The sequence below is a fragment of the Ylistrum balloti genome, unplaced genomic scaffold, assembly GCF_031769215.1.
Source record: "Ylistrum balloti isolate Yb309-2 unplaced genomic scaffold, AGI_CSIRO_Ybal_v1 Utg370026, whole genome shotgun sequence".
Lineage (NCBI taxonomy): Eukaryota > Metazoa > Mollusca > Bivalvia > Pectinida > Pectinidae > Ylistrum > Ylistrum balloti.
The window spans coordinates 762,568-789,865 of NW_026782091.1; the positions used below are offsets into that span (position 1 = coordinate 762,568).

The following is a 27,298-nucleotide window of genomic DNA, read 5'->3' on the forward strand; positions in this document are numbered from 1 at the left end:
GAGACTGAGGAAAATAAAAACAGTCAAAAGAAATGTCAAAAATCTAGATGGGGAGATGCAATGGTTAAATCTGGCTTAGAAGACAACACCTGGCAGTAAACTTATTCTAGGGAGATTAATTACACTAACCAAACCATTAGCTCTTCATCAGATGTCTGGACACTGTGACATGTGGCTACAGTAATGTATGGTCTATATTGGGAAAGAAGCTACCTGTTGATGACTGTCCTGTCTTCAATTGTGATATTATATACTGACACCCAAAAGAAACGCTACCTATATGAAATGTCAACATTTTAAAAATATGAATAAACTATTGCTAGCCTTTTTGAATAAAATGATACCACGTACATTTCCTATCGATTCACGGTTGACTGAACTCGGTCACACTTCCTGTTGTCGTACGCGCGAGACACGACCATTTACCCCGATTTGCACGTGCGCGCGTACACGTGGCAGCGCTTCGTGAGTATCAGACCTGTTTGTAATCCTTCAGGTATTTGGTAAGAATTATTCACTATTGATTAACATTTTTGATGCGCAAACAAGATGCCTCGGCTAACCAATGATGAACGTAACAGAGCAGTGCAGTTACTATTGGGTGGAAACACCCAAAATGCTGTGGCAAGGGTATTGAATGTCCATAAAAGCACTATTATACGCCCGCCTTAGAACTACAGGTACAACTGCTGACCTCCCTAGAACTGGCCGACCGAAGGTTACGACACCACGCCAGGACCGTTTCATGAGGTTGCAGCATCTGCGCAACCGCTTCCGAACTGCACAGAAAACCGCAAACGAGACACCAGGGACACATCATCCGAGAATAAGCCGTGATACTGTGCTGAGGCGTTTGCGATCATACGGTATAAAACCTCAACGCGTTGCAGTGGGAATGCCACTTAACCGTCGACGACGTGACGTCAGACTTCAGTGATTGCGACAACACCGTCCAAATGTGTTACTTATGTAAAGATGGCGCCGTGTACTCTTCTCTGACGAGTCCAGATTTACGTTTTATCGCTCTGATGGACGTCGACGTGTTTTCAGACGTCGTTATGAACGGTACACCGACAACTGCATGTTGGAACGTGACAGATTTGGTGGTGGTAGCGTAATGGTATGGGGCGGTATTTGCGGTGGTCGCAAAACCCCATTAGTAGTCATTGAAGGCAATTTGACCGCTCAACGGTACATAGACACTGTCCTGCAACCTGTCGCGGTCCCTTTTGTTCGCCAGCATAACTTAATTTTTCAACAAGACAATGGATGATGTCACGTAGCGCGACTTGCAATGGATTTTATACGCTAAAGCAATGTGCAAACACTACCTTGGCCCCCTTACAGTCCCGATCTGTCACCAATAGAGTATGTCTGGGACTTGCTAGATCGACGCATTCGAACGCGCCCAAATCCACCAGAGACTATACCCGCTTTGCGTCAAGCACTTCTAGAAGAGTGGCAGAACATCCCTGTGGCACAAATAAACCGCTTAGTAAATTCTATGCATCACAGGATTCGAGCTGCAACAAATGCAAATGGCGGGCATACTCGTTATTAAATTTGGAAAATTTCAGTGGCTACCCCATCTTGAGCCTTAACGTTTTTTACAGAATGAATGAGGGCAAAATGAGAAATCGAGTTTTATTCTAAAGAATACATTTAAATCTTGTATCAGGTGTTAAATTCAAACGACAAATTTCAATGAAGTAAGAAAATTCTTGCATAAAATCACATATTGCGTTTCTTTTGCGTGTCGGTATATAACCCTAGACAAAAGGCCAACCATATTCACTGGACAGTTTGAAGATTTTGTAGTGATTATGGAACCATCAGATGTTCCGAGTTTCCCCGACTACTTTACTGTTGACTTGTGTATTTGGTAGTGTGATGATTTCTGTCCCTAATTGTTTCCATGTCAGTTGATTTAAAATAATCATGAGCTAGCAAGACTTTCGAGTCAAATATTACAGAATGTGAAACTTTAATTTTTATAAATCTTAATATGACGAAAGATCAAAGAGAATAACACCAGCTGTGAATTTCCTCTATAACACCTGTCCTGTCTGAGCAAAATCCAAATAATGTCATGTTCACAAACTGAGAACCGGTGTTGTAACAATGAAACTAACAAGCATTCTCTGTTGCTCAGTGGCATTCATTTTTTGCCTTCATCGGCACTCAAATTTCATTAAAATAATCACTCAGTCATTATAATATTTCAGAAGTTTGAGTCCCCACTTTCCAGAGTCGAACATTAAATGTGACCACAGCACATCATTGTTCTGTATACCTACAGGACCTTGGTCTCTTTTGTTTGTGTGGAGTGTTTTTATGTACTCTCCTAATCCACTGATGAGTTCTATTGTGTTCCTTGTAATGTCACCCACAACAATATTTCCCTTGCTGTCATACGTGACTGTGAATGGATCAAACTTGTCTGGTGTGACTGCCTGAATCCCCTCCCCCCGGTAGTGGACCAGGGGCTGGAGTGTTGAGTTATACACAATGACGTGACGCCTGAAGTTGTCTGGATCACTGCCGTCTCCTCTGAAAAGTTTACTGCTTACTACAGCTATGTTACCTGTAACAGGACACTGTGTAATGGATTGTACCACACCCGTTCCTGAACTCTCCACAGTAGTTGTGTGTAACACCCGGCCGTCTGCTGTGTACATCAGCACATTGTAGCCTTGTGTACCCCATGTACCCACAACTACCTGTCCCTCCTTGGTCGTACACAGACTGGCTGGGAACTCTTCGATAGTGTATTTTGACACTGGTTTTGATGAAGACACTTCGTAGATTGTCCTCTCGTCCCCACAGCAGAACCACAGACGACCTGTTGTGGGGTCCAGACTAATGTCTGTGAGGTCACTCTTATGCTGAATCTCCTGTAAGACTTTGGCTTTCTTGGTGAGAGGCCTACTTTTGTTGCTTATAAGTTTAACAGTATTAGTGTGCATGTTGCAAAGCCATGCACGTCCATCAGGTGTAGGACAAATTGATGTAATCCCATGTTGGTATAACAACTGGGTTATCACAGTGGAACTTTCAAGAAACCTATACAGGACTGTCCCAGATGATCGACCCGACACTCCAATGTTGGAAAATTTTGGCCCCGTAACTAAACCTTGGGCGGAGTTGCGAGACCCCGACTTTACAAGGTTGGGAGAAATTTTCATATCCCCCATGGCCTGCTTAAGGAGACTTTGCAGGTCTTTATTTAAAGTAAACTCTGCCATGTCTATGTTTGGTGTCGGCGGGAAGTCGAGGTCCATCTCATGGACTTCTGATACAGAATCATATACGTGTACAGCAGTTCCTGTCTGGAGAGTCTGTTTACACTCTGATGATATTTTCTCCAAAGCTTCCAACTTTTCCTCAAGATTACTGACATGTGTTTGCAAGAGGTATGAAGTGGCTTTTTCCATGTTTTCACATATTGCTATATACTCCTCTGTTATTTTGTCAATTTCTAGCTTGCAGCGATCTCTTTGTTTAAAGATACTTTCAGAAATTGTTTTGTATTTTTGTTCAAATGTAGAAAGTTTTCTCTGAGAAGACATAATTTCCTCTTTAAGTTTCGGAATTTCTTCATTATCCGTTTGATTAACAAAAGCCTGAAGGTTACTTTTTTGCTCATTGTGAATTTTAGATAGTTCACGAAAACTGTCTATATGTGTTTTGTGTGAAGTGATGGAACAAGTGACACATATCAATATGTTACAGTCTTGGCATTGAAGAATCACATCATTGTCGCTGTGACTTGGACATCTGGAGTTCCCTTTGGTTCGGATAGGATACTGTTGACGGAGAATGGAGCGCCCGTATTTTGACGCCATGATAGGTAGGTAATCGTAGTGTAAGGATATGTAGATCTTCTCAAATATGCATCTGTAAAAGAAAAATAGAAAAATAATGCCAATGAATTAAATTGGTGATAAGATTTTTTGTCAATTCATAAAACATTTCGCAATTTAAACAGAGGAGGAGAACGAAACGTTTATAAAAATTTAACTATATATAAATACGTACACCATGCCACTTACACCACGGACATTTCTCTTTTAAAAAATCTACTCCTCTTGTACGGCTGCGTGATTCATCATTATGCCAGTTAATCAAACCTCTCCTGTTGCACGATTTACAGGTCTGAAGATCTTTGGTAAAGAACATTCTCCAGTAGATTCCTTCACATAAGCATAATACAGGTTTAACGAAATGTAGTGTTTGACAACATTTAGGCTAGTGAATCATTGGTACAAAATAAAGGAATGTTATTATTGGAATACGACAGTAACCCGAGACAAGAGGTGATAATTTGTTGGAAATACATCTTTTAAAACGACTTCGAACAGCAACTAGCTTCGATTGGAAATATGGAAAGGGCAAGAAATGGCGTTTTACATGTTTTAAAGTTTGTGATATCCTAAGGCTACAAGATATAACTGGAATAAAAAAAAACGAGGCCAGCCTATTTCTGCTTTAATCCAATTTTAGTAAAAACCAACTACTTGTGTCTTTACTGCACTAAGACCAATAAGATTGATGAAAAGTTGAACCCCACTGCCCATATTGTTCCTGGTTAATTATATAAAACATTGTGGGGAATGAATATTTGCATGATACCTTGATTAAAACCTCCACACTCTGGACAAAGATAACACTACACAGGGCCATACAGAAGTCTTCAGGAGAGTTATAGGAACGTCCTAGGATCGTAAATATTATGATGAAGTTTTACGGTCGTCATAAAGATCGTAATGAGAAACATCCTATTTCTTTTTGTGATATGAATTCGGGCGTGTTTGATGTTCTTAAAGTATGCCTCGTGGTTCTGCTATTAATTACTTTGTTCTCATTTGGAAACGTGACATCACTTATTTGGATTGACCAGGATTTACATGATGAAACAGAAGACGCTTACTCTTCCGGCGGGGGTGGGGGGTGGGGGGACACTTGGTTATTTTCTTTTGTTCGTATTTTGCCCTAGTTTTATCGAATTTTAGTTTAAATCGAGATCCTGTTGACATGCCATGTATATTTTTCGTGGTTTTTGTTGCCATTGTACTTCAGCAGCTTAGCTCAACTATCGTACCATAAAACCACATCGGATGTGGCGCTTCCTTTATCATGCATTATGCTAGGGGTTTGATTCACTGGTCTTATCGCATGAATTTTGACAGTTGTACGAGAGGAATGGATTTTAATGAGAAAATATTCACGTTTAAAATGGACGATGTCGCACTTGAGACAAGATTATGCAGTCGAATTCCTAGTGTGGGTCTACTGTACCTAATTGTTAATATGTTCTAAAAGGTGTTATTCACTTGTGTGTTTTAGGAACAATCTGTAACGAACATTTAGATATAAAATGAGCGATATGATAATGATAAATTCTATTAAAACCACCGTTTTACATTATATTGTTAAAGACATCGCAGATCATTACTGATTTTTGTATGTGTGATCGATAGATCAATACTAAGTCTGATTAGAAATGAGATTTGAAATAACTACGTGAAATGAATAGTTTTGTTACTGAGGTTGGGGAATACTTAGGGACTTATAATGATGTCACGAAAAGGGGGTTATTTGTAGTGATCAAATGATTGCTCAGACAAAACTATGTAAGAAATGTTCGTGGATGGTGTATATTGAATTTTGACTAGTCTGTCTGTGTCGTCCGTACCTGCGTCTGTGAAAATTTGTCTGCGCTCCAGCGGCTTCAATCCTTGAGGATTTTTCTTCAAACTTTACACACTTATCAAGCATCAAAATATCTTGGACATGTCAAGGCCACTATTACTATTTTTAGAAAAAAAGCAAATCATTATTGTAATATCATGTTGGGGTCGGTAGGGACATGAATTTCTTTAGCAGTATTCGGTAATATTGTCTTGTGATGCATCCCAAGTGTGTGAAGAGAACGTTTCAATACTAGGTACAGACGGACTGATTTTTTAAGGACTTTTCGTAGACGCATTTATGAAAATAAATCACGTGGTAAGGTCAATTGGTGTATCGACAAGGTAGAAGTGTTATTCAGATGTCTACATTTCCATATGCCAAGCATTATGTAAGGTGTCAGTGATAAAATTCTTTAGAAATAAGATATACCCATGTAAATATACGTCTGTGTATATGACACAGCAGTTCCTTTGTTATTTCGGAAACTTATGTAGGGTTGTCATTCATGAGCAAAATAATGCTTTAGAGTAAGTTATTCATCTACCGCCAGTTTAATGATGGTATTGCCCAGAAAAAATCAAATATACTGTAACTGACAATCAAGGAGATGGTCGTGCTTCTGTTCAAGTGAAGACCACCGTCAGAAAGATTTTTAAATGTCTACAAAGACTGAAACGTAAAGGACAAAACAGTGTTATAAAAGGAACTTCTGGCAAAAGTTAACAGGGCAGTAAAATATCACACAGAAGTTAACAGGGAAGTAAAATATCACACAGAAGTTAACAGGGAAGTAAAATATCACACAGAGGTTAATGGGGAAGTTAAATATCACACAGAAGTTAACAGGGAAGTAAAATATCACACAGAAGTTAACAGGGAAGTAAAATATCACACAGAAGTTAACAGGGAAGTAAAATATCACACAGAAGTTAACAGGGAAGTAAATTATCACACAGAAGTTAACAGGGAAGTAAATTATCACACAGAAGTTAACAGGGAAGTAAATTATCACACAGAAGTTAACAGGGACGTTAAATATCACACAGAAGTTAACAGGGAAGTAAAATATCAAACAGAAGTTAACAGGGAAGTAAAATATCACACAGAAGTTAACAGGGAAGTAAAATATCACACAGAAGTTAACAGGGAAGTAAAATATCACACAGAAGTTAACAGGGAAGTAAATTATCACACAGAAGTTAACAGGGAAGTAAAATATCACACAGAAGTTAACAGGGAAGTAAAATATCACACAGAAGTTAACAGGGAAGTAAAATATCACACAGAAGTTAACAGGGAAGTAAAATATCACACAGAAGTTAACAGGGAAGTAAAATATCACACAGAAGTTAACAGGGAAGTAAAATATCACACAGAAGTTAACAGTAAAATATCACACAGGTTAACAAGTAAAATATCACACAGAAGTTAACAGGGAAGTAAAATATCACACAGAAGTTAACAGGGAAGTAAAATATCACACAGAAGTTAACAGGGAAGTAAAATATCACACAGAAGTTAACAGGGAAGTAAAATATCACACAGAAGTTAACAGGGAAGTAAAATATCACACAGAAGTTAACAGGGAAGTAAAATATCACACACAGAAGTTAACAGGGAAGTAAAATATCACACAGAAGTTAACAGGGAAGTAAAATATCACACAGAAGTTAACAGGGAAGTAAAATATCACACAGAAGTTAACAGGGAAGTAAAATATCACACAGAGGTTAACAGGGAAGTAAAATATCACACAGAAGTTAACAGGGAAGTAAAATATCACACAGAAGTTAACAGGGAAGTAAAATATCACACAGAAGTTAACAGGGAAGTAAATTATCACACAGAAGTTAACAGGGAAGTAAAATATCACACAGAAGTTCAACAGGGAAGTTAACAGGGAAGTAAAATATCACACAGAAGTTAACAGGGAAGTAAAATATCACACAGAAGTTAACAGGGAAGTAAAATATCACACAGAAGTTAACAGGGAAGTAAAATATCACACAGAAGTTAACAGGGAAGTAAATTATCACACAGAAGTTAACAGGGAAGTAAAATATCACACAGAAGTTAACAGGGAAGTAAAATATCACACAGAAGTTAACAGGGAAGTAAAATATCACACAGAAGTTAACAGGGAAGTTAAATATCACACAGAAGTTAACAGGGAAGTAAAATATCACACAGAAGTTAACAGGGAAGTAAAATATCACACAGAAGTTAACAGGGAAGTTAAATATCACACAGAAGTTAATAGGGAAGTAAAATATCAAACAGAAGTTAACAGGGAAGTAAATTATCACACAGAAGTTAACAGGGAAGTAAAATATCACACAGAAGTTAACAGGGAAGTAAAATATCACACAGAAGTTAACAGGGAAGTAAAATATCACACAGAAGTTAACAGGGAAGTAAAATATCACACAGAAGTTAACAGGGAAGTAAAATATCACACAGAAGTTAACAGGGAAGTAAAATATCACACAGAACACAGAAGTTAACAGGGAAGTTAAATATCACACAGAAGTTAAGAGGGAAGTAAAAATCACACACAAGTTAACAAGGAAGTAAAATATCACACAGGGAAGTAAAATATCACACAGAAGTTATTTGGCAAGTAAAATATCACACAGATGTTAACAGGGAAAATCACACAATCAGGGCAGTAAAATCACACAGAGAGAAATAAAATGAATAAAAATATAGACTTTGTAAATTAACTGACCACTAATGAGTAAAAATTGAGAAAATGATCCTGTAGGTCGAAAATGTCGTCAGATGACATACGAGCAAATGATGATGTTGTTACATGAAAGACAGCATAACTGATGAAAACCAGCTCAATCTACAGGCAACAAATTCCTGCAACTTACCAGCGGTACAAAGTCAAATAATAACTACCTCCAAAGTTAGTGGAATGTTTAAAGTGTCCAAACTTACCAATGTTATAAGACGATGCATGATCCGTGATGGTCACAAAATATACCAGGAAAATTGACACTTGTCCTACACGAATCAGATAAAGACGAGAATGCGCGCATCATACTAAACCGGGAAGTGGAACAGAAATGTATGAAAATGTATACTGAAACCAGTTTGTGTTACATAATCCAGTTGCTTACATATCTATAAAGAAAATAGCTGTGATGAATTTCCCATTTGTTTCTCCGTTTGTTTGGTTTATCGTCCAGTGAACAGCTATGGTCTTCTTGTAGCAACCTGTGGCTCACTGAACAGCATATGGGAGGTCCACCGCACGCTTTCCAGATTAATTACGGTAAACCCAATGACACAGCCACGTCAGCACAGATCGGTCCATCTCTAATATTCCTGATGAGTATAAATCACCACAGCTAAGTCCTATTATTCCTTTACGTTAATGTTGTTTTATGGTAAAAACTTACTTTAAGCATTCCAGTAGAGGCAGCTATATGAAAATAGAGGAAGAAGTGGCCTTATTGATCTTATAACTAGAAAACTGGAGATCTTCTGCTAAATAGTCTTTCATAAACTGGAAATGGTTGCTTATCTTAATTAATTAATGATGTTTGAATTGTACTGTGCAATTCACTCGATTTTTAAGAGAAAGAAAGATTAAAGTGAAAATAACATTTCTGTTCTTTCAAAACTTATCAGTTTGGGACAAGCATTTTAACACTAGATTGTGCAAATATCGGAGACTCCAGTCCAGCTGACATGTACATGAATAAAGATGACCATGATGGTCTTGTACTTACCAACAGATAGGAAAGGCTGACCATGATGCTCCTGTACTGACCAACAGATGGGAAAGGCTGACCATGATGGTCCTGTACTGACCAACAGATGGGAAAGGCTGACCATGATTGTCCTGTACTGACCAACAGACGGGAAAGGCTGACCATGATTGTCCTGTACTGACCAACAGACGGGAAAGGCTGACCATGCTGGTCATGTACTGACCAACAGACGGGAAAGGCTGACCATGATTGTCCTGTACTGACCAACAGATGGGAAAGGCTGACCATGATTGTCCTGTACTGACCAACAGACGGGAAAGACTGACCATGCTGGTCATGTACTGACCAACAGACCGGAAAGGCTGACCATGATTGTCATGTACTGACCAACAGACGGGAAAGGCTGACCATGCTGATCATGTACTGACCAACAGATGGGAAAAGCTGACCATGATTGTCCTGTACTGACCAACAGACGGGAAAGGCTGACCATGATTGTCCTGTACTGACCAACAGATTGGAAAGGCTGGCCATGATAGTCCTGTACTGACCAACAGACGGGAAAGGCTTACCATAATGATCACATTTTCTACAAAGTATGGGATGGCCGTATTAGTATATTCGAATTATTGGTTTCACTAATTCATTTATTGATATCATTAATTCGAACCATTGAGATCATTAAATGAATTGTTGATATCACTAATTGAAGTAATGATATCGCTAAATCCCAGAATTCTTGATGTCATATTTTGAAGATTAATACTAAGACGGAGCCCCATAACAAAGCACAAGTTACTGACTGTACAATCAACCTTTATGTATCCCGATCCATGGCTTAATAACAGGAAGCTGAAATTTTAATTAAAAATTCATACTACCTGTGCTGATAAGCTGAAAAAGTAACAAGTTTCAATTATAAATTTTTTGCATTTTGATATTTGATTTTTCAGTTTGTTTCGGTATCGGCTCAAACTTGTACCAATTTTTGAAAATGTGATTGGAGTTTTTTCCTTATCTTAAAGGATTAGTTAAAAAGTTGGAAATTAGTAGTAGTGTGTGCGCTGTAAAATAAAAATAATTGAAACCGGGAAAACCCCAATATTTTAGTGTAGTAGCGTGTGGTACCTTAAAAAATAACTTATGACACATAGCAAGGGACAGACATGGTGTGATGGTGGTGGTAGTGGTGGTGGTGATAGTGGGGGTGGGGCGGGGAAAAGGGACGAAAATTGGGAGTCAGGGAGGTTGGAACAGGGAGCTAAGGGACCGGGAAGCGACGAGAAGAAATATTTTTGTACACACAATTCCATGTAGGAGAGCCGCAGTCCGTGTGTCACGACAGGGCTGCCGTAATACTTATATAGACTGTGAGTAATACTCAGTATCAGGTTGGACGGAGACAATGTTTGTCGATCGTCAGGTAAATATTTTACTGTCGGAAGACGAACTTCACATGTCAAATGTAACAGAGACAGATTCTGGTAAGTGTTATGATTTAGAAGGAAATCATTCAATATTTTCTTTGACGATTTGTGAATATTATGCGGGCCACCGAGACATGCGTTTATATGGTTTAGGACGCGTTTGTAGTTTAATGTCTATTTAACTTTCGTGTTTACATGTAGCAATATCAGATAATGTAACTGAGTTGGGGTCATTTATTATTATTCATCGTGTTGTTGTTGTTGTTGTTGTTGTTGTTGTTGTTGTTGTTGTTGTTGTTGTTGTTGTTGTTGTTGTTGTTTTGTTAAGTCTGTAATACTATTGCAACATAAATTATATTAAATGACATTACAGATGCGAAGCCCAATACTGTTGCACCAGTTATGTTGCCGATGATGAATCTGATTCATGCCCACTGCTCAATAGCGTGGTCTTAAATAGATCATCATCTGTTTAACATTGCTAATTAATGCATGTTGACGAGTTCGACATTTCCATCGCTTTATACCTGGTTAAACCCGTGTTATCTGCTGACTAGACACTACAGGGAGGAAAACTAATACATTTACATCGCGAGGATCTCAATATGACGCTTAAACACTCCAGAACAATAGCTCGAATTGTACTTTCTGTTTTTCATGAATCATTGCTAAATCCCTTACTTGCTTACATTTTGCTATCGTTAACGGATTTCATGTTCGTATTAAGATTTTGTTTTCATATTGTATTATCTTCCTGGTTTTCTTTGTAAGCATTGTACTTGTGCGGGGTGGCTTGGAAATATCGCAACTGGTCTGGAAAAAAAGCAAAAATCTCAAAGTCTTGTCTATAATTGCCAACATTTGCATGTTAATTCCACTTTGGATTGTTGAGTGATTTTGCAAATATTAAACCTACACTTTCCGCTCGTCATTCTTTTTTTGGTGTATGTATACTCTTTGCAATCGGGAAATGTCGGTTCTTATTAACGGAAATTGCCAAAGGTTCCCGATTGGCACTTTCTTAGTTAGTTGAGTATTGCGTCTCGTATCAGTTATACAGTGTACCCCGCTTCGCCGACTCGTTCTTGAAAAAATGTTTAAATCATACTTATAACGTAACAAAGGTGACAGACTAGGTATCCTGACACTATACAAACTGAGATTTGTGTCAATCACGAACAAGCATTGCTCTTGTTGATGTTAATTTTCCGACCCGGGATAATATAACGGAACGCACGGAATTATGGGTCATTGAAATGTATGTCTATCTAAAATTGTCCACAAATAAGAATCAGTAAGAGTCGTAAAGACCCTTCCGGAATATTTCCTCTAACATAGGCTATATGGTTAACGGCATCCTAGATATGTTGATAACTGTAAAATTGATCAAGTAATGGAGAGACTGTACATTGTGTATCACACTCGAGGGCAGCGTCTTCAACTACATGTTAGCGCCATGTAGGTTATAATGGGAGTTTTCAGATACTAAGGAGGGCAATAGAGTGGATTAGTAAATAGGTTTTAGTTGATTTGTAATCTTATAAAAATAGTTGCAGTTTTCTCGAGAACGACGATTTACAAGTGGTTCTAATCCTCTTTCCGAATATAATGATCGTCTACTAACATAAAAAGGTAACCGGTAATTATTCATGCCATTTCTAAATTAAGTTTTTTCCAATTTGTCTGGATTACCAAGAAGCACACCCGTCCCAAACCTTACAACAGTATTCAAATAATAGCAGAATCAATGATTTATAGATTTAAATGAAATGTTGTCTTTTCAAAATATATCTTAGCATACGGAGGATGCTTACCTGGTTTGATACATAGTTACTGATATATCTATACATATATATATATATATATATATATATATATATATATATATATTAATTTGTTCATCATAAATACAACAGTTTCCGTATTTACCTTGTTTTGGTGTCTGTATCTATCTATATATATATATATATATATATTACTAATACCGTCATTACGGATTTAAAGAGAGAAAAAAACAGCTATCATACGGTAACATTGTATTGAATAATTGCTCTATTTAAAGTATTATATCACGAATGATATATAAATGTAACCACACGATTGCGTATGTATGTCGTCGTACGGGTCAGCCAGTGACATTAATTTTAAGGGTGTCTGGCTCCGTATTTATATAATTTTTAATATATGGCCTTTAGCGTTTTTTTTTCTATTTGCCTTAACCGCTGATCGTTCAGCGTTTTGCACTTGAGTTTTCCGTTAATGTTTTCCCCCGTTTATGTTTTTAAGTTCAAAAAAGTAAATATCTGTTTCTGATTTGCGTTTTCCCGATGGGTTTGCGTTTGGTTCTTTCAGGAACATTGAAAGGCACGCCGACGATGATTTTGCAACGCCGCATCCATCACTTCACAATTATGCGTGACGTCTTACATATTAACAAAATCTATGGGCACGACAATTTACCAAATACGAAAACAGGTTTGTTAACTGTCATGAGTTAACAACTGTGCAGGAACAGAGATCTGATCCTGCATCCACAATTTGACGTCCACGCAAAACTACATTGGCGCGAAGTTTTCAAATGCTTCTGTTTATTAGTTTATGAAAAAAGATCGATGTGCCGAACCTCCCTCAAGTGGTGACAGTGTCCGCGATGACGGAGAAAATATACAGAACTGCAATGATCTTAAGCCCCTAATCATTTCAATAATTATGTTGATAGTTTCCTATTATCGCGGTACAATTCTGAAATTTTATTCCAAGGATGTCACTTTGGCTCCATGTTGATCTACGTTAAGTTAACGCTTTGTACGTCACTTCAGTGTAGCTTTACACCAATCGTTCAGACGATTATGATTTTTAGGAAGCTATTCCAGTAATTAAAGAAACGGGAAACGGACGCCATTCTACTGATTTGTCAAATTGCACTCATATCGACGATAAACACAATCTAACGACCGTTCAGTGGTTAGAAATAAGAGTGGTTTGCTGTTGACCACAATACATAAGGCAAATAACAACTGTATATACTGTACATCGTACGACTATGTAGACTTGGTACAAGTATGTCATCATGTCTTTGCCAAAGTAACTGGGTATTTTTTCAACTTTTCAGATAATTTACAGATTGGCAGTTTAAGAATCAATGATGTCATAAAAGACAATTCAGCATGAAGAACTTAAGCAGAGGCACAAGTGAAATATAGAAGAATCTTGTCCATGATCGACAAATGAGCTCAAGATTAGAAAAAGGCAGCAAAAATGCAAATGAACACGAGACCTTGAAGTGGACGGTATTGTCTTCTATACTCATTTTACAAACGAAGGTGGACAAACTAATTATGAATTAGGAGAGGCAAGCAAAATAGCCCAGCATTCTATTGTATAATTAGAGATGGAAAGGTTTGGACTGTGGAGTTGTTGGGGAATGAAAAGACGTGTATTGTTCTTCGGAGTAGCGATAGCAGTAGTACTGATTGAAGAGGCTGCTTTCGGAATTAGCAGTATGCCACGAAATTACCAGGAGAAAAGTAACCAGGATAGAGGTAACGAGGAAAGAAGCACCAGGAGAGAGGTAATCAGGAAAGATGTAACCAGGATAGAGGTAACCAGGAAAGACGTAACCAGGAAAGATGTAACCAGGATAGATGTAACCAGGATAGAGGTAACCAGGAAAGAGGTAACCAGAATAGAGATGACCAGGATAGATGTTAGGAGAGAAGTTAACCAGGAGAGAGGTAACTTTGAGAGGTTAACATGCAGGAGAGTGGTTACCCAGAAATCGGTAATCAAAAAAAAAGTAGCCATAAGTGAAGTAAACAGAAGAGAAGCAACCAGGAGAGACGTAATCAGGAGAGAGGTAACCAGGAAAAAACCAGACAGGGGTAACTAGAATAGAGAGATCAGGAGAGAAGTAAACAGGGTAAAAGTAACCAAGAGATAAGTAATCAGGAAAGAAGTAACCATGACAGGTAACCATGTAGGAGAGTGGTTACCAGGAGAGAACTAACCAGAAGAGAGGTAACCAGATAGAGAAAAGTAACCATGAGAGGTAACCATACAGGATTGTTTACCAAGAAAGAAGTATTCAGGAGAGAAGTAAACAGGAGAGAAGCAACCAGGATAGAGGTAATCAGGAGAAAAGAAACCCAGAGAGGTTACCATGCAGGAGAGGGGTTTCCAGGAAAGAATGTATAAGGAGATAAGTAACCAGGAGAAAAGTAACCGGTGGAGAGCTAACCAGGAGTAAATAAACAAGGAGAGAAGTAAACCAGGAGAGAGGTAACCATGAGTGGTAACCATGTAGGAGAGTGGTTACCAAGAGAGAAGTAATCAGAAGAGAAATAATCAAAAGAGAAGTAAAGAGGGGAGCGGTAACCAGGAGAAATATCACCATGGGAGAGGTAACCAGGAAAGAAGTAACAGGAGAGATGTTAGTAGGAGGGAAGACACCAGGAAAGAAGTAACAGGAGAGATGTTAGAAGGAGGGAAGACACCAGGAAAGAAGTAACGGGAGAGATGTTAGAAGGAGGGAAGACACCAGGAGAGAGGTAACCAGTAGAGATGTTACTAGGAGGGAAAACACCAGGAGAGGTAACCAGGAGAGATGTTACAAGGAGAGAAGACACCAGGAGAGATGTTACTATGAGGGAAGACACCAGGAGAGATGTTTCTAGAAGGGAAGACACCAGGAGAGAGGTAACCAGGAGAGATGTTACTAGGAGGGAAGACACCAGGAGAGATGTTTCTAGGAGGGAAGACACCAGGAGAGAGGTAACCAGGAGAGATGTTACTAGGAGGGAAGACACCAGGAGAGATGTTACTAGGAGGGAAGACACCAGGAGAGAGGTAACCAGGAGAGATGTTACTAGAAGTGAAGAAACCAGAAGAGGTACTCAGTAAAGAAACTATCAGGAAGAGGTAACCAGGAGAGACGTAACCAGAAGAGAAGTAACCAGGAAGAGGTAACCAGGAGAGAAGAAACCAGGATGCTAGACAATGCAGTAATTGAGCTATCACCGTCATTTCATTCGTCAACGGTAGTCATGGAAATGCTGAAGAAATTCACAAATACTTATTCTGGTCATCGTATTTATTACGCAGCATATACCATAAAGAAGAACTCATCTTCAGGTTGTTTCCAGTTGTCAGGTGATTGGCGATGTTCTTCTGTACATAGTCACCTTGCAAATTGTTATTCATTATCGCAGGTTTGTTGTGTGACGCTGTTACAACGATACAGATGGGCTAAAGTACATTTGTTTTATCCTTGTAGAATTCAGAGCTCATTTTTGAATACAAAGTACGCAAAAGAAATAAAAGAATTCCTGCACGGTAGCTCCAGATCGTGTCTTCCTTTTCCATTTTTTAATTTGCATATGTCTTCAAAAATCATGTAAATTTATTGAAGTAAATACTTACATACCGATTTGCATACCAGTTGTGTATAGAATATTTACATGTAACATTTGTTTACAGCAAACCAGAACCGGAATAAATAGCAACATTATTGTCCTAGATCTCGACACAAGACCAGATGTTCACCTTGACAGGAGCGTGTGGAGTAGGATGGAATCCATCGAAAACAACAACAGCATTTGTGTAAACACCAGTGGTAGACACGTACACAGCCCCAGCAATCTAACGGTGTTGAAACTTTTCGAGTATCCAAAATACTCGGATAATGATACCTGGTTTTTGAACCGCTGTTGTGAAGCTGTATATCAAATTAATTATACAAATTAAATGTAACGAGTTTTATACAACATGTATTTATCTTTTGCTTAACTAACCTATTTGGGTTTATTCAAACACTGAAGGCCATTTAAGGTTACGTTTATCAGTAAAAATAGTCTAATTCAATTTCACATAATCTTTGAAAGTTAAAATTATTTTGTGAAACTATGATTGAATCTTCCAATTAAAAAGCTCGTTCAGTAGGACTAAGCGTGCTTAGACAAGAGCAATCCATGAAGACTGACGTCATTTGTTTACGTGATCACTACTGTGACGTCAACAATCCGAAGACCGAAGTTGCTCTTCAGTAATTAAAGAAAAAAATTTAAACATGACGTTTTTATATTATTATCTCATTTTATGTCTTGTTATTTGGAACATATCCATCGGTTTGTCAACTGCATTAATGTGTATACAACAATACAAGACATTTTATCGGATAGATTTCAGTTCTACCAATCAGAATACGGGAAGTGTCACAAAATGGAAGTTTGTTGGATAAAAACATTGAACATTTAAATTTGAAAATGAGACTATATGAATATTGTCTGAGATAGCCGAGTCGGGTCAATTTAATAAATGAAATTGACTTCGGTCAGATACTTGGAAAAAGTCGCCCCAAAGAAGTTCCAATAGGATAAGTATTTCTGGTAAATAACACTTTGCTTACCAGTACATCCTAAATACATGAACACCCGAGCCTTTCACTACCGTCAAATGGGTCATAGATTCACTCTTATGAAATGTTATGGCGAGACTGCTGTTTACAGGCTACATGTATATTACCTATGCAAAAATTATGTTTGTTTTTATATACTTGTGGAATGTGTCATTCCTGTGTATGGCATGTATATGTAGTTTAGTTTTATTTATTTTATATGTAATTTAGCAAAAAGGATTAAGACAGGTTATCCAAATTTAAAGTTGTATTATAATTGCAATTTTCAGATTTTATTACAATTTATCAAAATACAAAGTAAAAGTAAATAGGACAAAGATTAATGTAGGGATTAAGAAAGACTATGCCTTGATTTTTCACCGAAATTTGGACCGCCTACAAAAGTCAATTATAATTATCGAAAAGGTATGAGAATTACAGAAGAATATAGAGATATATAAATACACTGCGCAATATTCCCAAATTTAAACGCTATTGGTTATAATAAAAGAAAACAAAGACAAAACAAAAAACTGCAACACATTTTGTAAATTTCCAAACTAACTTTATAAGCGTTATAATGATTGCAGTTTGCAAGCTTTTAGAATATCCATATTGGAAAAAGCGTCTGAATAACCCCGATTTTCAAGCTTTTGGGTGAAGCAGAAATAGAAAAAAAAGTGTCTGGATGGCCCCGATTTTCAAACTTTTTAGTGAAGCAGATGTAGAAAAAGCGTTAAATGACCCCGAATTTCAAGCTTTTTAGTGATGCAGAAAATAATTTCCAAACTAACTTTATAAGCGTTATAATGATTGCAGTTTGCAAGCTTTTAGAATATCCATATTGGAAAAAGCGTCTGAATAACCCCGATTTTCAAGCTTTTGGGTGAAGCAGAAATAGAAAAAAAAGTGTCTGGATGGCCCCGATTTTCAAACTTTTTAGTGAAGCAGATGTAGAAAAAGCGTTAAATGACCCCGAATTTCAAGCTTTTTAGTGATGCAGAAAAAGCGTCAGAATGACCTCGATTTTCAAGTTTTGGGGTGAAGCAGGTGCAGAAAAAGCGTCTGAATTACCCCCATTTTCAAACTTTTTTGTAATCAGATGCTGAAAAGTTGTCTGAATGACCCCGATTTTCAGATGAAGCAGATGCAGATGACCCTGATTTTCAAAGTTTTTAGTGAAACAGGTGCAGAAAAAAGCATCTGAGTGATCCTGATTTTCAAGCTTTTTAGTGATATATATGCAGAACGAGCGTTTGATAAACCCTGATTTTCAAGTTTTGAGTGATTCATGTGCAGAAAGGGCGTTTGAATAGCCCTGATTTTCAAGCTTTTTAGTGATGCAGATGCAGAAAGAACATCTGAATGAACCTGATTTTCAAATTTTTAGTGAAGCAGATGTCGAATAAGTGTCTGAATGAGCCAAAATTTCAAACTTTTCCGTGAATCAGATGCAGTGAATTGCGTCTTTGTGTGAAGCAGATGCGAAAAAAAAGCGTTTGAATGATCATGCCTCTGAAACGTAAAAATTAGTGTCTGGAAAATAACGAAGTATAATTAACATATTAAGTACCGGATCAGCATTGCTCCATGAATAAAAGACAAAATGGCTTGCCATAGCCTATCGAGTGTTCTGTTGCAAATTTTGTGATTGCAGTCTTTGTTTAAACTTACTCTTGTCAAGGTTCGGACTAAAAAGCCAGTGATTGTTCTTATTTCGTTCCCCAAACCAGTGAAATTGGAATCTTCAAATCTCCAAGATGTGTCGTCTGTTGAGGCCCTCGTGTCGAGTTTTTTTCCTTTTCCTTCGTTTCATTTCGTTGATTATTTTTATTTAATTAAATATCCACCTTATTCTTTTCTTCAGCTTCGTAATGTTAAAATAATCAGTTTATCTATTTTCTGTGGTTTTTTATTTTAATATGTCACATTTCTCCTTTATAATTAATTCGATTTTGATCTTTTACTCTGTTGATACTTAAGCTTCAGTTTGAAAGTCAACTAACTGAAAGACGAGTATATTTATATCAAAACAGAATGTCCAAATGTAACTGAAAATGAAGGCATTTGCTCTTTCCCAGCTGACATTAATATTCCCATGAATGCCAATTGAAAGCATTTCAAAGCTTTTCGAGATTTTCTTTCATATCTCTGTAACGCTAATTTGAGGCCAGATTATGGGACACTCTGTATCTTGATATATAATGTGGTATAAACAAACCTGCCAACATTGTGTGAAACTGTGATATTCATCAGCTTATGTGGACTCGAACTGTTCATGGGTAACAAAATCAATATACACTACACATATATATATCATCAAATATCGTGCCAAATAGATGATGATCATTATGTGTGATCTACGAATGTTTAAAATCAGAACCGCAAACAAAGTCGTCGTTTATTGGAAAGGTGTCTGATTGTTGGAGGTTGTTTGGTTGAACTTCGGGTATTCAACTCATAACTAATTAGGAAATCGCATTATCATGATATACCTAACCGTATATATATATTATATATATCTAACGTGCGTGATTCGATGGACATTGAGCACCCTTAGATGTTAAGTTTGTGTCTTTGTTCAAGACGCTTCGCACCAATCCCGCATTCTGTTTTGTGAGGTAGATACACGCTACTGTAAAAAGGCTTAACCTTGCAATAATGAACTGACTGTTCACAGGACTATGCATCCTTATTATAAACTTAATCATCTATAATGCTAAAATAATATCAACTCAAAACCCAAACAGTTTTTTTCATTTTTCTTAATACTATTTACATCTGAATTAAGTCACTCCTAATTCACAAGAAGCCAATTACAAGAACATCTCGCTAAATGATACATGTATTCGATGACAAATGTAATAATAATGATTTAGTGGGTTAGGAAACCACATGCTGTTAAGCATTCAAATACACGCAATACCGAAATCAACATAACAAACATGCACAGGGACCTTCTAAAAATAGAAATGTAGATTGACTAGATCAATGACAATATAGATACAATTTCCAGACTATGAGTAAAACTTATCGAACGTTGCAGTTTTCTCTTCCGTTAACGCGTCATCCTCGGTTTTGATAACTTTATTTGTAAATTTTTGGCATTTCGTAACCTTAACCTTAAGAGGCATAAATATAAAATCGCTTTTAAACAAAATAATCATTATATGGGAAAATACAAGAGCGTCAATTAAACTGGTGAATGTTCTACGAAACAACTTCATTAGACGCGAACTTTTAACAAAGGGCAATAATTCTGTAATTAAAGGGTCTCGGGGACCCGAATTTGTTACACTGCATATATTCTTCGTATGATCAATGCATACAAAACGTTTCATGATCCTTGCTAAATTGTGGGCACAGTTATCCTCAAGACACGAAAGGACGTGCGGACGTGCGGACGGATGGACAAAGCGGCAACTACATGCTTCGTCAAAAAATTTCAGGTAAGTAAAAACAAACCTACATGTGATGCAACATATCTACCCTTCATGTTGTAGAGACACTAAAACATAGTGGTTTATAACAGATTTCATTTAATCAGGTGTGTATCAACACAATCAAGTTAATTTGTACACCTAATTATAACCACGGACAACAGCACAGGTACCGGTCACGTTTTATTTACATTTTATTTTATTATATGTAGACAAAAGTATGGGGTCAGGGATGAGGATGTGGACAGGATTCTGTTATTAATAACAGCTTACCAATTATAGTCAAGTCAATTTATTTTTAAAAAATACCGAACCTTGAACTAATTATAACAAAATTTGAGTTCTGTCTTTTGTGGTGATTTGCGGAGTTTTGCGAAGTAATCTAATAACAATTTGTTCCCCTGGAAATTGATATATCAGGTATACAAAACATCAACCAAAGCAGGATAAGTAATGTACATCTTACAAACGATGTCTGCTTAGAAGCAAGATTCACAGTACACCAATGGGCGGAGAACTAAATATATATAACAAGTATTCTGATAGTACCATAACATTTATCTAAGCAAAATGGACATGTGAAAAATAGATATTGCATTCACCACGGGTTTTTTCTTCTATAAAATAAATATTTGAAAAAAAAAACACGAATACTGAATACAAAAACGGTGTTTAAAGTCACAATACATCGGCTCTTTATTGCAGATATTGTAACGTAAACAATTCACATGTTTATATGAGAAATCACAAACAAGAAATGACGTACTCGCCGTAAACACTGGTAATGGCTGGAGATCTTACAACAATTGTAAAATCGTGCGCGTGTAAAGTGTCACCGTCACTACAGGAAAAAGAAAGTCACGAAAGAAAGTCCGCGAAAATGTCCACACTGGTTTTGTGGTTTTAGCTGGAAACAACAATTCAATAAGGAACACACCACGTGACCAATATACAAATATATATTGGTATTGTGTCATGTCTTTATATGTATGTATTTATTACTATACATTTTGAATTGTGTCTCAATTCAATATCATAACACACAATAATTAGTACTACGGAATTTAGGGACATTGATGTAAACAAGTGCGGGGTCGTGATTGATAGAGGAGGGTCGGGACAGCAACGTTGGGGATGGGGTTCAGGACATCAGTGTAGGGGATGGGATCCGGACTTCAGTGTTAACGGAGCATGTGTATTTGTGTGGGGGAAGAGGGTAGGAGGGAGGGGGTGGGCAGGGTCGTAGTAACAGCAATGTATTGGGAGGATATATCAGGTACGTTGGGGAAAAAATAACACATTTGCCATTTACATGCATCATGTACATACCTGTAAGTAAGACATGTGACATCCCCATAAAACTCATCACGTGCACATGTACCTTGTATCTATGGTATGGCAAACGAAGGGGGTCGGGGTGAGGGTGTGCTCAGGATTCTAGATTGCCTTGTTTCTTTGACATGACAAAAGAAGAGGGTCGGGGGTGAGGGTGTTAACAGGATTCTATATTACCTTGCATCTAAGGTATGACAAAAGAAGGGGGTCGGGGGTGAGGGTGTTAACAGGATTCTATATTACCTTGTATCTATGGTATGACATAAGAAGGGGGTCGGGGGTGAGGGTGTTAACAGGATTCTATATTACCTTGTATCTATGGTATGACATAAGAAGGGGGTCGGGGGTGAGGGTGTTAACAGGATTCTATATTACCTTGTATCTATGGTATGACAAACGAAGGGGGTCGGGGGTGAGGGTGTTAACAGGATTCTATATTACCTTGCATCTAAGGTATGACAAAAGAAGGGGGTCGGGGGTGAGGGTGTTAACAGGATTCTATATTACCTTGTATCTATGGTATGACATAAGAAGGGGGTCGGTGGTGAGGGTGTTAACAGGATTCTATATCATTAATAACAATTTATAATCTATAGTCAAGTCAATTTACAGAAAATAAGAAATCCCGAACATTGAACCAATTAGAACAAAATATTACTTTGGCTATTGTGGTGATTTTCATCTGCAAAAGAAATCTTTTTTAAAAAAACACACACACAAGATTAATTTGATTCAAAGTTTTGTAGATTTAATTTAAAACCTCGAAAATGTTGATGTTCCCTGGAAGTTGATGTTGTCTTTCAACAGCTTTGGATAGTGTTTAGTTTAATCGTTTTCTCAAAAAATTACATTCCGTCCGTCCGTACGACCGCCCTTCCAGTTACACGTAAGATAGTCCCTAAATCCACTACATGTGGGTTTCTTTCAATTAAGGAGATGAAACCGCCGTTTTGAAAATTCACACAATTGATATATCAGGTATACAAAACATCAACCAAGCCAGGATAATTAATGAACATCTTACAAACGATGTCTGCTTAGAAGCAAGATTCACAGTACACCAATGGGCGGGGAACTAAATATATATAACAAGTATTCTGATAGCACCATAACATTTATCTAAGCAAAATGGACAATAAAAAAATTGTATTCATCACGGGATTTTTCTTCTATAAAATAAAAAATTGTAAAAAAACCGAATACTGAATACAAAAACGGTGTTTAAAGTCACAATACATCGGCTCTTTATTGCAGATATTGTAACGTAAACAATTCACATGTATATATGAGAAATCACAAACAAGAAATGACGTAACTCGCCGTAGACACTGGTAATGGCTGGAGATCTTACAACAATTGTAAAATCGTGCGCGTGTAAAGTGTCACCGTCACTACCGGAAAAAGAAAGTCACGAAAGAAAGTCCAGGAAAATGTCCACACTTGCTTGGTGGTTTTAGCTGGAAACAACAATCCAATAAGGTAAAGCACGTGACCAATATATAAACACCGTATGTTGTTATTGTGTTATTTTAACCTTCTATACACACTATATATTTATAGCTATACATTTTGAAACGTACGTTTTCAATATCATGACACAAAATGATAAATACTGCGGAATTTAGGGACAATGGATGGGTCGGATAGGGTCGAATGATGCTGGGCCAGCCATTTAGAAGGATGGAGCTGCTCCGTAACAAGGTAAAGGACGGATGGGAACGATGATGTAAATAAGGTGTGGGGTCGTGATGGATGGAGGGGGAATCGGAACAGCAGCATGAGGAGTTGGGGTCAGGACATCCGTGTACGGGATGGGGTCAGGACAGCAGTGTTGGGAAGTACGTGCAGCATGAGTGATTTTATTTTGGAGGGATTCGGGGGTGGTAGGGGGTAGTGGAAATGTATCGTAACAACAAGGTGAGTGGGAGGGTCAAAGGTAGAATGGAGTGGATCGGGACAGCACTGTGTGAATGGTGGTGGTCAAAGGGGAGCGGAGGGAGGGGGGACCGGGTATCAGGGTCGGGAACAACGGGATAGGGATCAGTAATTGGAATTATATTCCTTCAAGTTTCACATTATTTTGACAGTTCTTACCGTCTTTAAATACTCGAAATATACTTCAAACGCACCCAGTTGTTCTTGTTTAATTCTTGTGCTAATCAACAGAACACAGTACCGTTTAATTATGTCAATACAACATGACAACATGTTATTTGTAAGAGGATCGAAATGTAGAGGTTACGCCATACGTCGAACCAGTCAAAATCTTTTAATGGTGGACCGCAACACCCTCCTGTAGCACAGCGATACATTTCATGGTCGGCTATTTATCAAGTGTACGCGTACTTGTGGACATGAATGTGGTTCTTTTTTAATTAAATAAATTACAGGTTACAACGTGGATTGTCATTTTCGGAGCTTTCAAAATCAAGCATCTAGACGTTATAAAATGATTTACACTCCATTAACTTTCTACATTTAAAAAAAATCACATTCTTGTCCACAATTACCTGTGGAATCTACCGAGATAAAGTCAACACTAGTTTGAAGAGCATCCGAGCTTTTTCTGAACTGTCAACTTATTCGTGTCCTTACTGGAAAAGGTTTCCTCGTTCTCCTAGCTATATACACTATGAAAAGGAGGAAACTCGTGCATGCTGTAAATAAGTTTACATAAATGACTTACATGAGTAAAGGGTGATACCTCTCAGATATACTTGCAAGTTTATATTCATTTAAATGTAAGATGAAAGATTGGTGATCTTTCAGTTTTGATCTATGCATACATATATCCATGTAAGAAACAAGATATCTACAGCTTTGAACGAACAGACATAAGATATAGGACAAAAGATCACCCAGCTATATCTTTACGTAAGACACAATATATATATATATGTATAATGTAGTAACGTTATTACCTCCCCTGCTGTTACTATCGATTGCCTGGAGATGGCCGCTAGGCTGAAAACATCAGCCAAATACTTTGTTGATTTGATTTTATCTTTTTAATTATATATATATGGTTAACAAGATAAAATAATATATGTATATATAATACACAAGATACACGATCTCCCAAATGTATACTCCTATGAGAAAATGGGGCCAATAGGGCCTGTATCGCTAACCCGGATCTTAAAGCCGAGCAATTGTTTACATATCTATAGGTCGGATATTTCAATCATTTCTAAATCATATCTCATGCACAAAGCTTCTTTGGTAGCGCAAGACCAATGGGTAAATTCTTATATCATGACTGTTTTTTTTTCTTTGATGCCCAGCAAGAGTTGTATGGTTATTGGGTTGGGATCTCAACTGTTTCAAAAATATGACTCAGAGACTAAGCCCATAGTGGTGTGCCACACGCAAAGGTAAATTCTTACATCATGCCAAGTAATTCTATATACGTTTATGGGGTGGGGATTTCAACACCCAATGGCCAGTTCTTACATCATGAGTGTGTTTATCTCGCGATTCCCAATATTACTATGTATGGATATGGGGTGAGGATCTCGACTGTTTCAGAGATACCATCCCGACAGGTGGGGACACACTACAGAGTTAGATCTTACACAATGAATGTGTTTATCTCTTGATGCCCATCATTGGTTGGGGATCCCAATTGTTTAAAGATATAACCAGAGACGTATATAACACGTTATATACGTCTCTGATATAACCCAGAGACTAAGTTAAGTTCCATGGGGTGGGGGCACACCCCGGGGCCAATGTTGGCACCGTGATCGTTATCTCTTGATGCTCAGCAATACTATAAATGGTTACGAGGCTGGGATCTGTACCGTTTAAAAGACATAATAACCTAAACACTAACTCAAGAGTAGCTGGGCCACACCCCAGGGCCAGTTCTTACATCATGTTTGTTTACCTCTTAATGTCCAGCATTGCTATATATCGTTAATGGATATGGATCTCAACTGTTTCAACGATATCATCCAGAAACTGTCCCCATAGGTGGGAACAAACCCCAGTGCCAGTTCTTTTATAACGATTGTGTTTATCTCTTTATGCCAAACAATATTATATACATTTATATGATGGGGATCTCAACTGTTTTAAACATATAACTCATTTCTCCGTTATAGACCATCCCCTCCTGCCCTAGGAGGCCAAGACCCCCAGTTAAAGCAAATTGATCCCCCTTCACTTAAATTTGTTCAAAATTCCTTCAGTCGTTCATGATAAGTTTTGTAGAAAAAAAGTTGACGGACGGATGACGGACGCATCCGTATAGCTTACTTGAACCTTCAGATGATCTTTAAGATATGTAAAAAGGTAAAATAAAGATCTTTCAGGTATATAAACCAGCAAGATACAAGATCCCCCTGACGTATATATAACTCACTCCCGACGTAACTATATGTACGGACTTTGCATATTTTATGTACAAATTGATATCATTTTCAGCTGGCAATGTAGTTTGCATTGTGATTTTTTTTTATAAACACACAGAAATTTGTATGTTATGTAGTCGTTACCACCCGTTCTGTTATTTACATAATAAACCTTCCCCCTCCCCCACCCCCACCTTATAATCCATGCATGGATATGCATGTGGGTCCGTATTCGTGTGCATGTTATGGGTAATGGTTATCATATACAGCGGTTACCAGCTGTTTTTAGTTATGCATACAGCGCATTCTTACTCGAAAATAGTATATTTTCATGTTAATTTCCTTAAATCATTAAGTGAGTTTGAGTCTTGTATGCTATATACTGCTGTCAAATTAGCATATGTTGCTTAGTTGTTTTTGTCTGGTCTTGTAGAGCATTTTCTTTACGCTACAACTACTGTTTTATCTCCTTTCATCCAAAGCCAGGTCCCAAAAAAATCATTCTGAATATATTTCTGTTTTTTTTTTTTCAAATATGTGTAGTCCTAGAAATAAGTTGTCTTACCTACAGTCTGTGTCATCGGATTTTTGATGAAGTCTGTGTTATGGAGACTCGCCTCGATATATCGATTGCGTACGATGATATAATCCTGGATGGTTATAACAAGTTCCGCTGTACTCCGCGTGGGGGATAAATGTTTTCATTTTCATTCTATGTACATCGTAGACCGGACTTATAATTCCAGATGAAGTTGTGTGGAAAGATATTCAGTTTCCAAACAACAGAAATATCTGCTTCGTACTGTCTGTAGGCTCCGAACTATATACAAGCTTTCTGGGGGGAACTCTTTCCAATTTCTGCGGGAAAAGCCACGAATGAAAACTTTGCATGTTGTAATATTTGTCGATATAAATAACGTCAACCTTCTTACAG

The 27,298-nt window shown here is 37.6% G+C and overlaps 1 protein-coding gene across 5 annotated transcripts; it reads right to left on the reverse strand.

Annotated features, from left to right (window-relative positions):
• Positions 1-1,967: 1,967 nt before the first annotated feature.
• LOC132548760 (uncharacterized) lies at positions 1,968-27,295 on the reverse strand. 5 transcript variants are annotated; one of them, XM_060212643.1, is made up of 3 exons: positions 26,930-27,295; positions 8,820-9,957; positions 1,968-3,897 (listed from the first exon to the last, which is right to left on the reverse strand). In XM_060212643.1, exon 3 carries the CDS (start codon positions 3,843-3,845, stop codon positions 2,205-2,207), a length of 1,641 nt encoding a protein of 546 aa, XP_060068626.1. In that variant the 5' UTR covers positions 3,846-3,897; positions 8,820-9,957; positions 26,930-27,295; the 3' UTR covers positions 1,968-2,204. The 5 variants fall into 5 exon arrangements, 4 of the variants coding, with proteins under 4 accessions (XP_060068626.1, XP_060068624.1, XP_060068627.1 ...); XM_060212641.1 differs by lacking the exon at positions 26,930-27,295 and having other exon boundaries at positions 8,820-9,027; positions 9,435-10,270; XM_060212644.1 differs by lacking the exon at positions 8,820-9,957.
• Between the last annotated feature and the right edge of the window lie 3 nt (positions 27,296-27,298).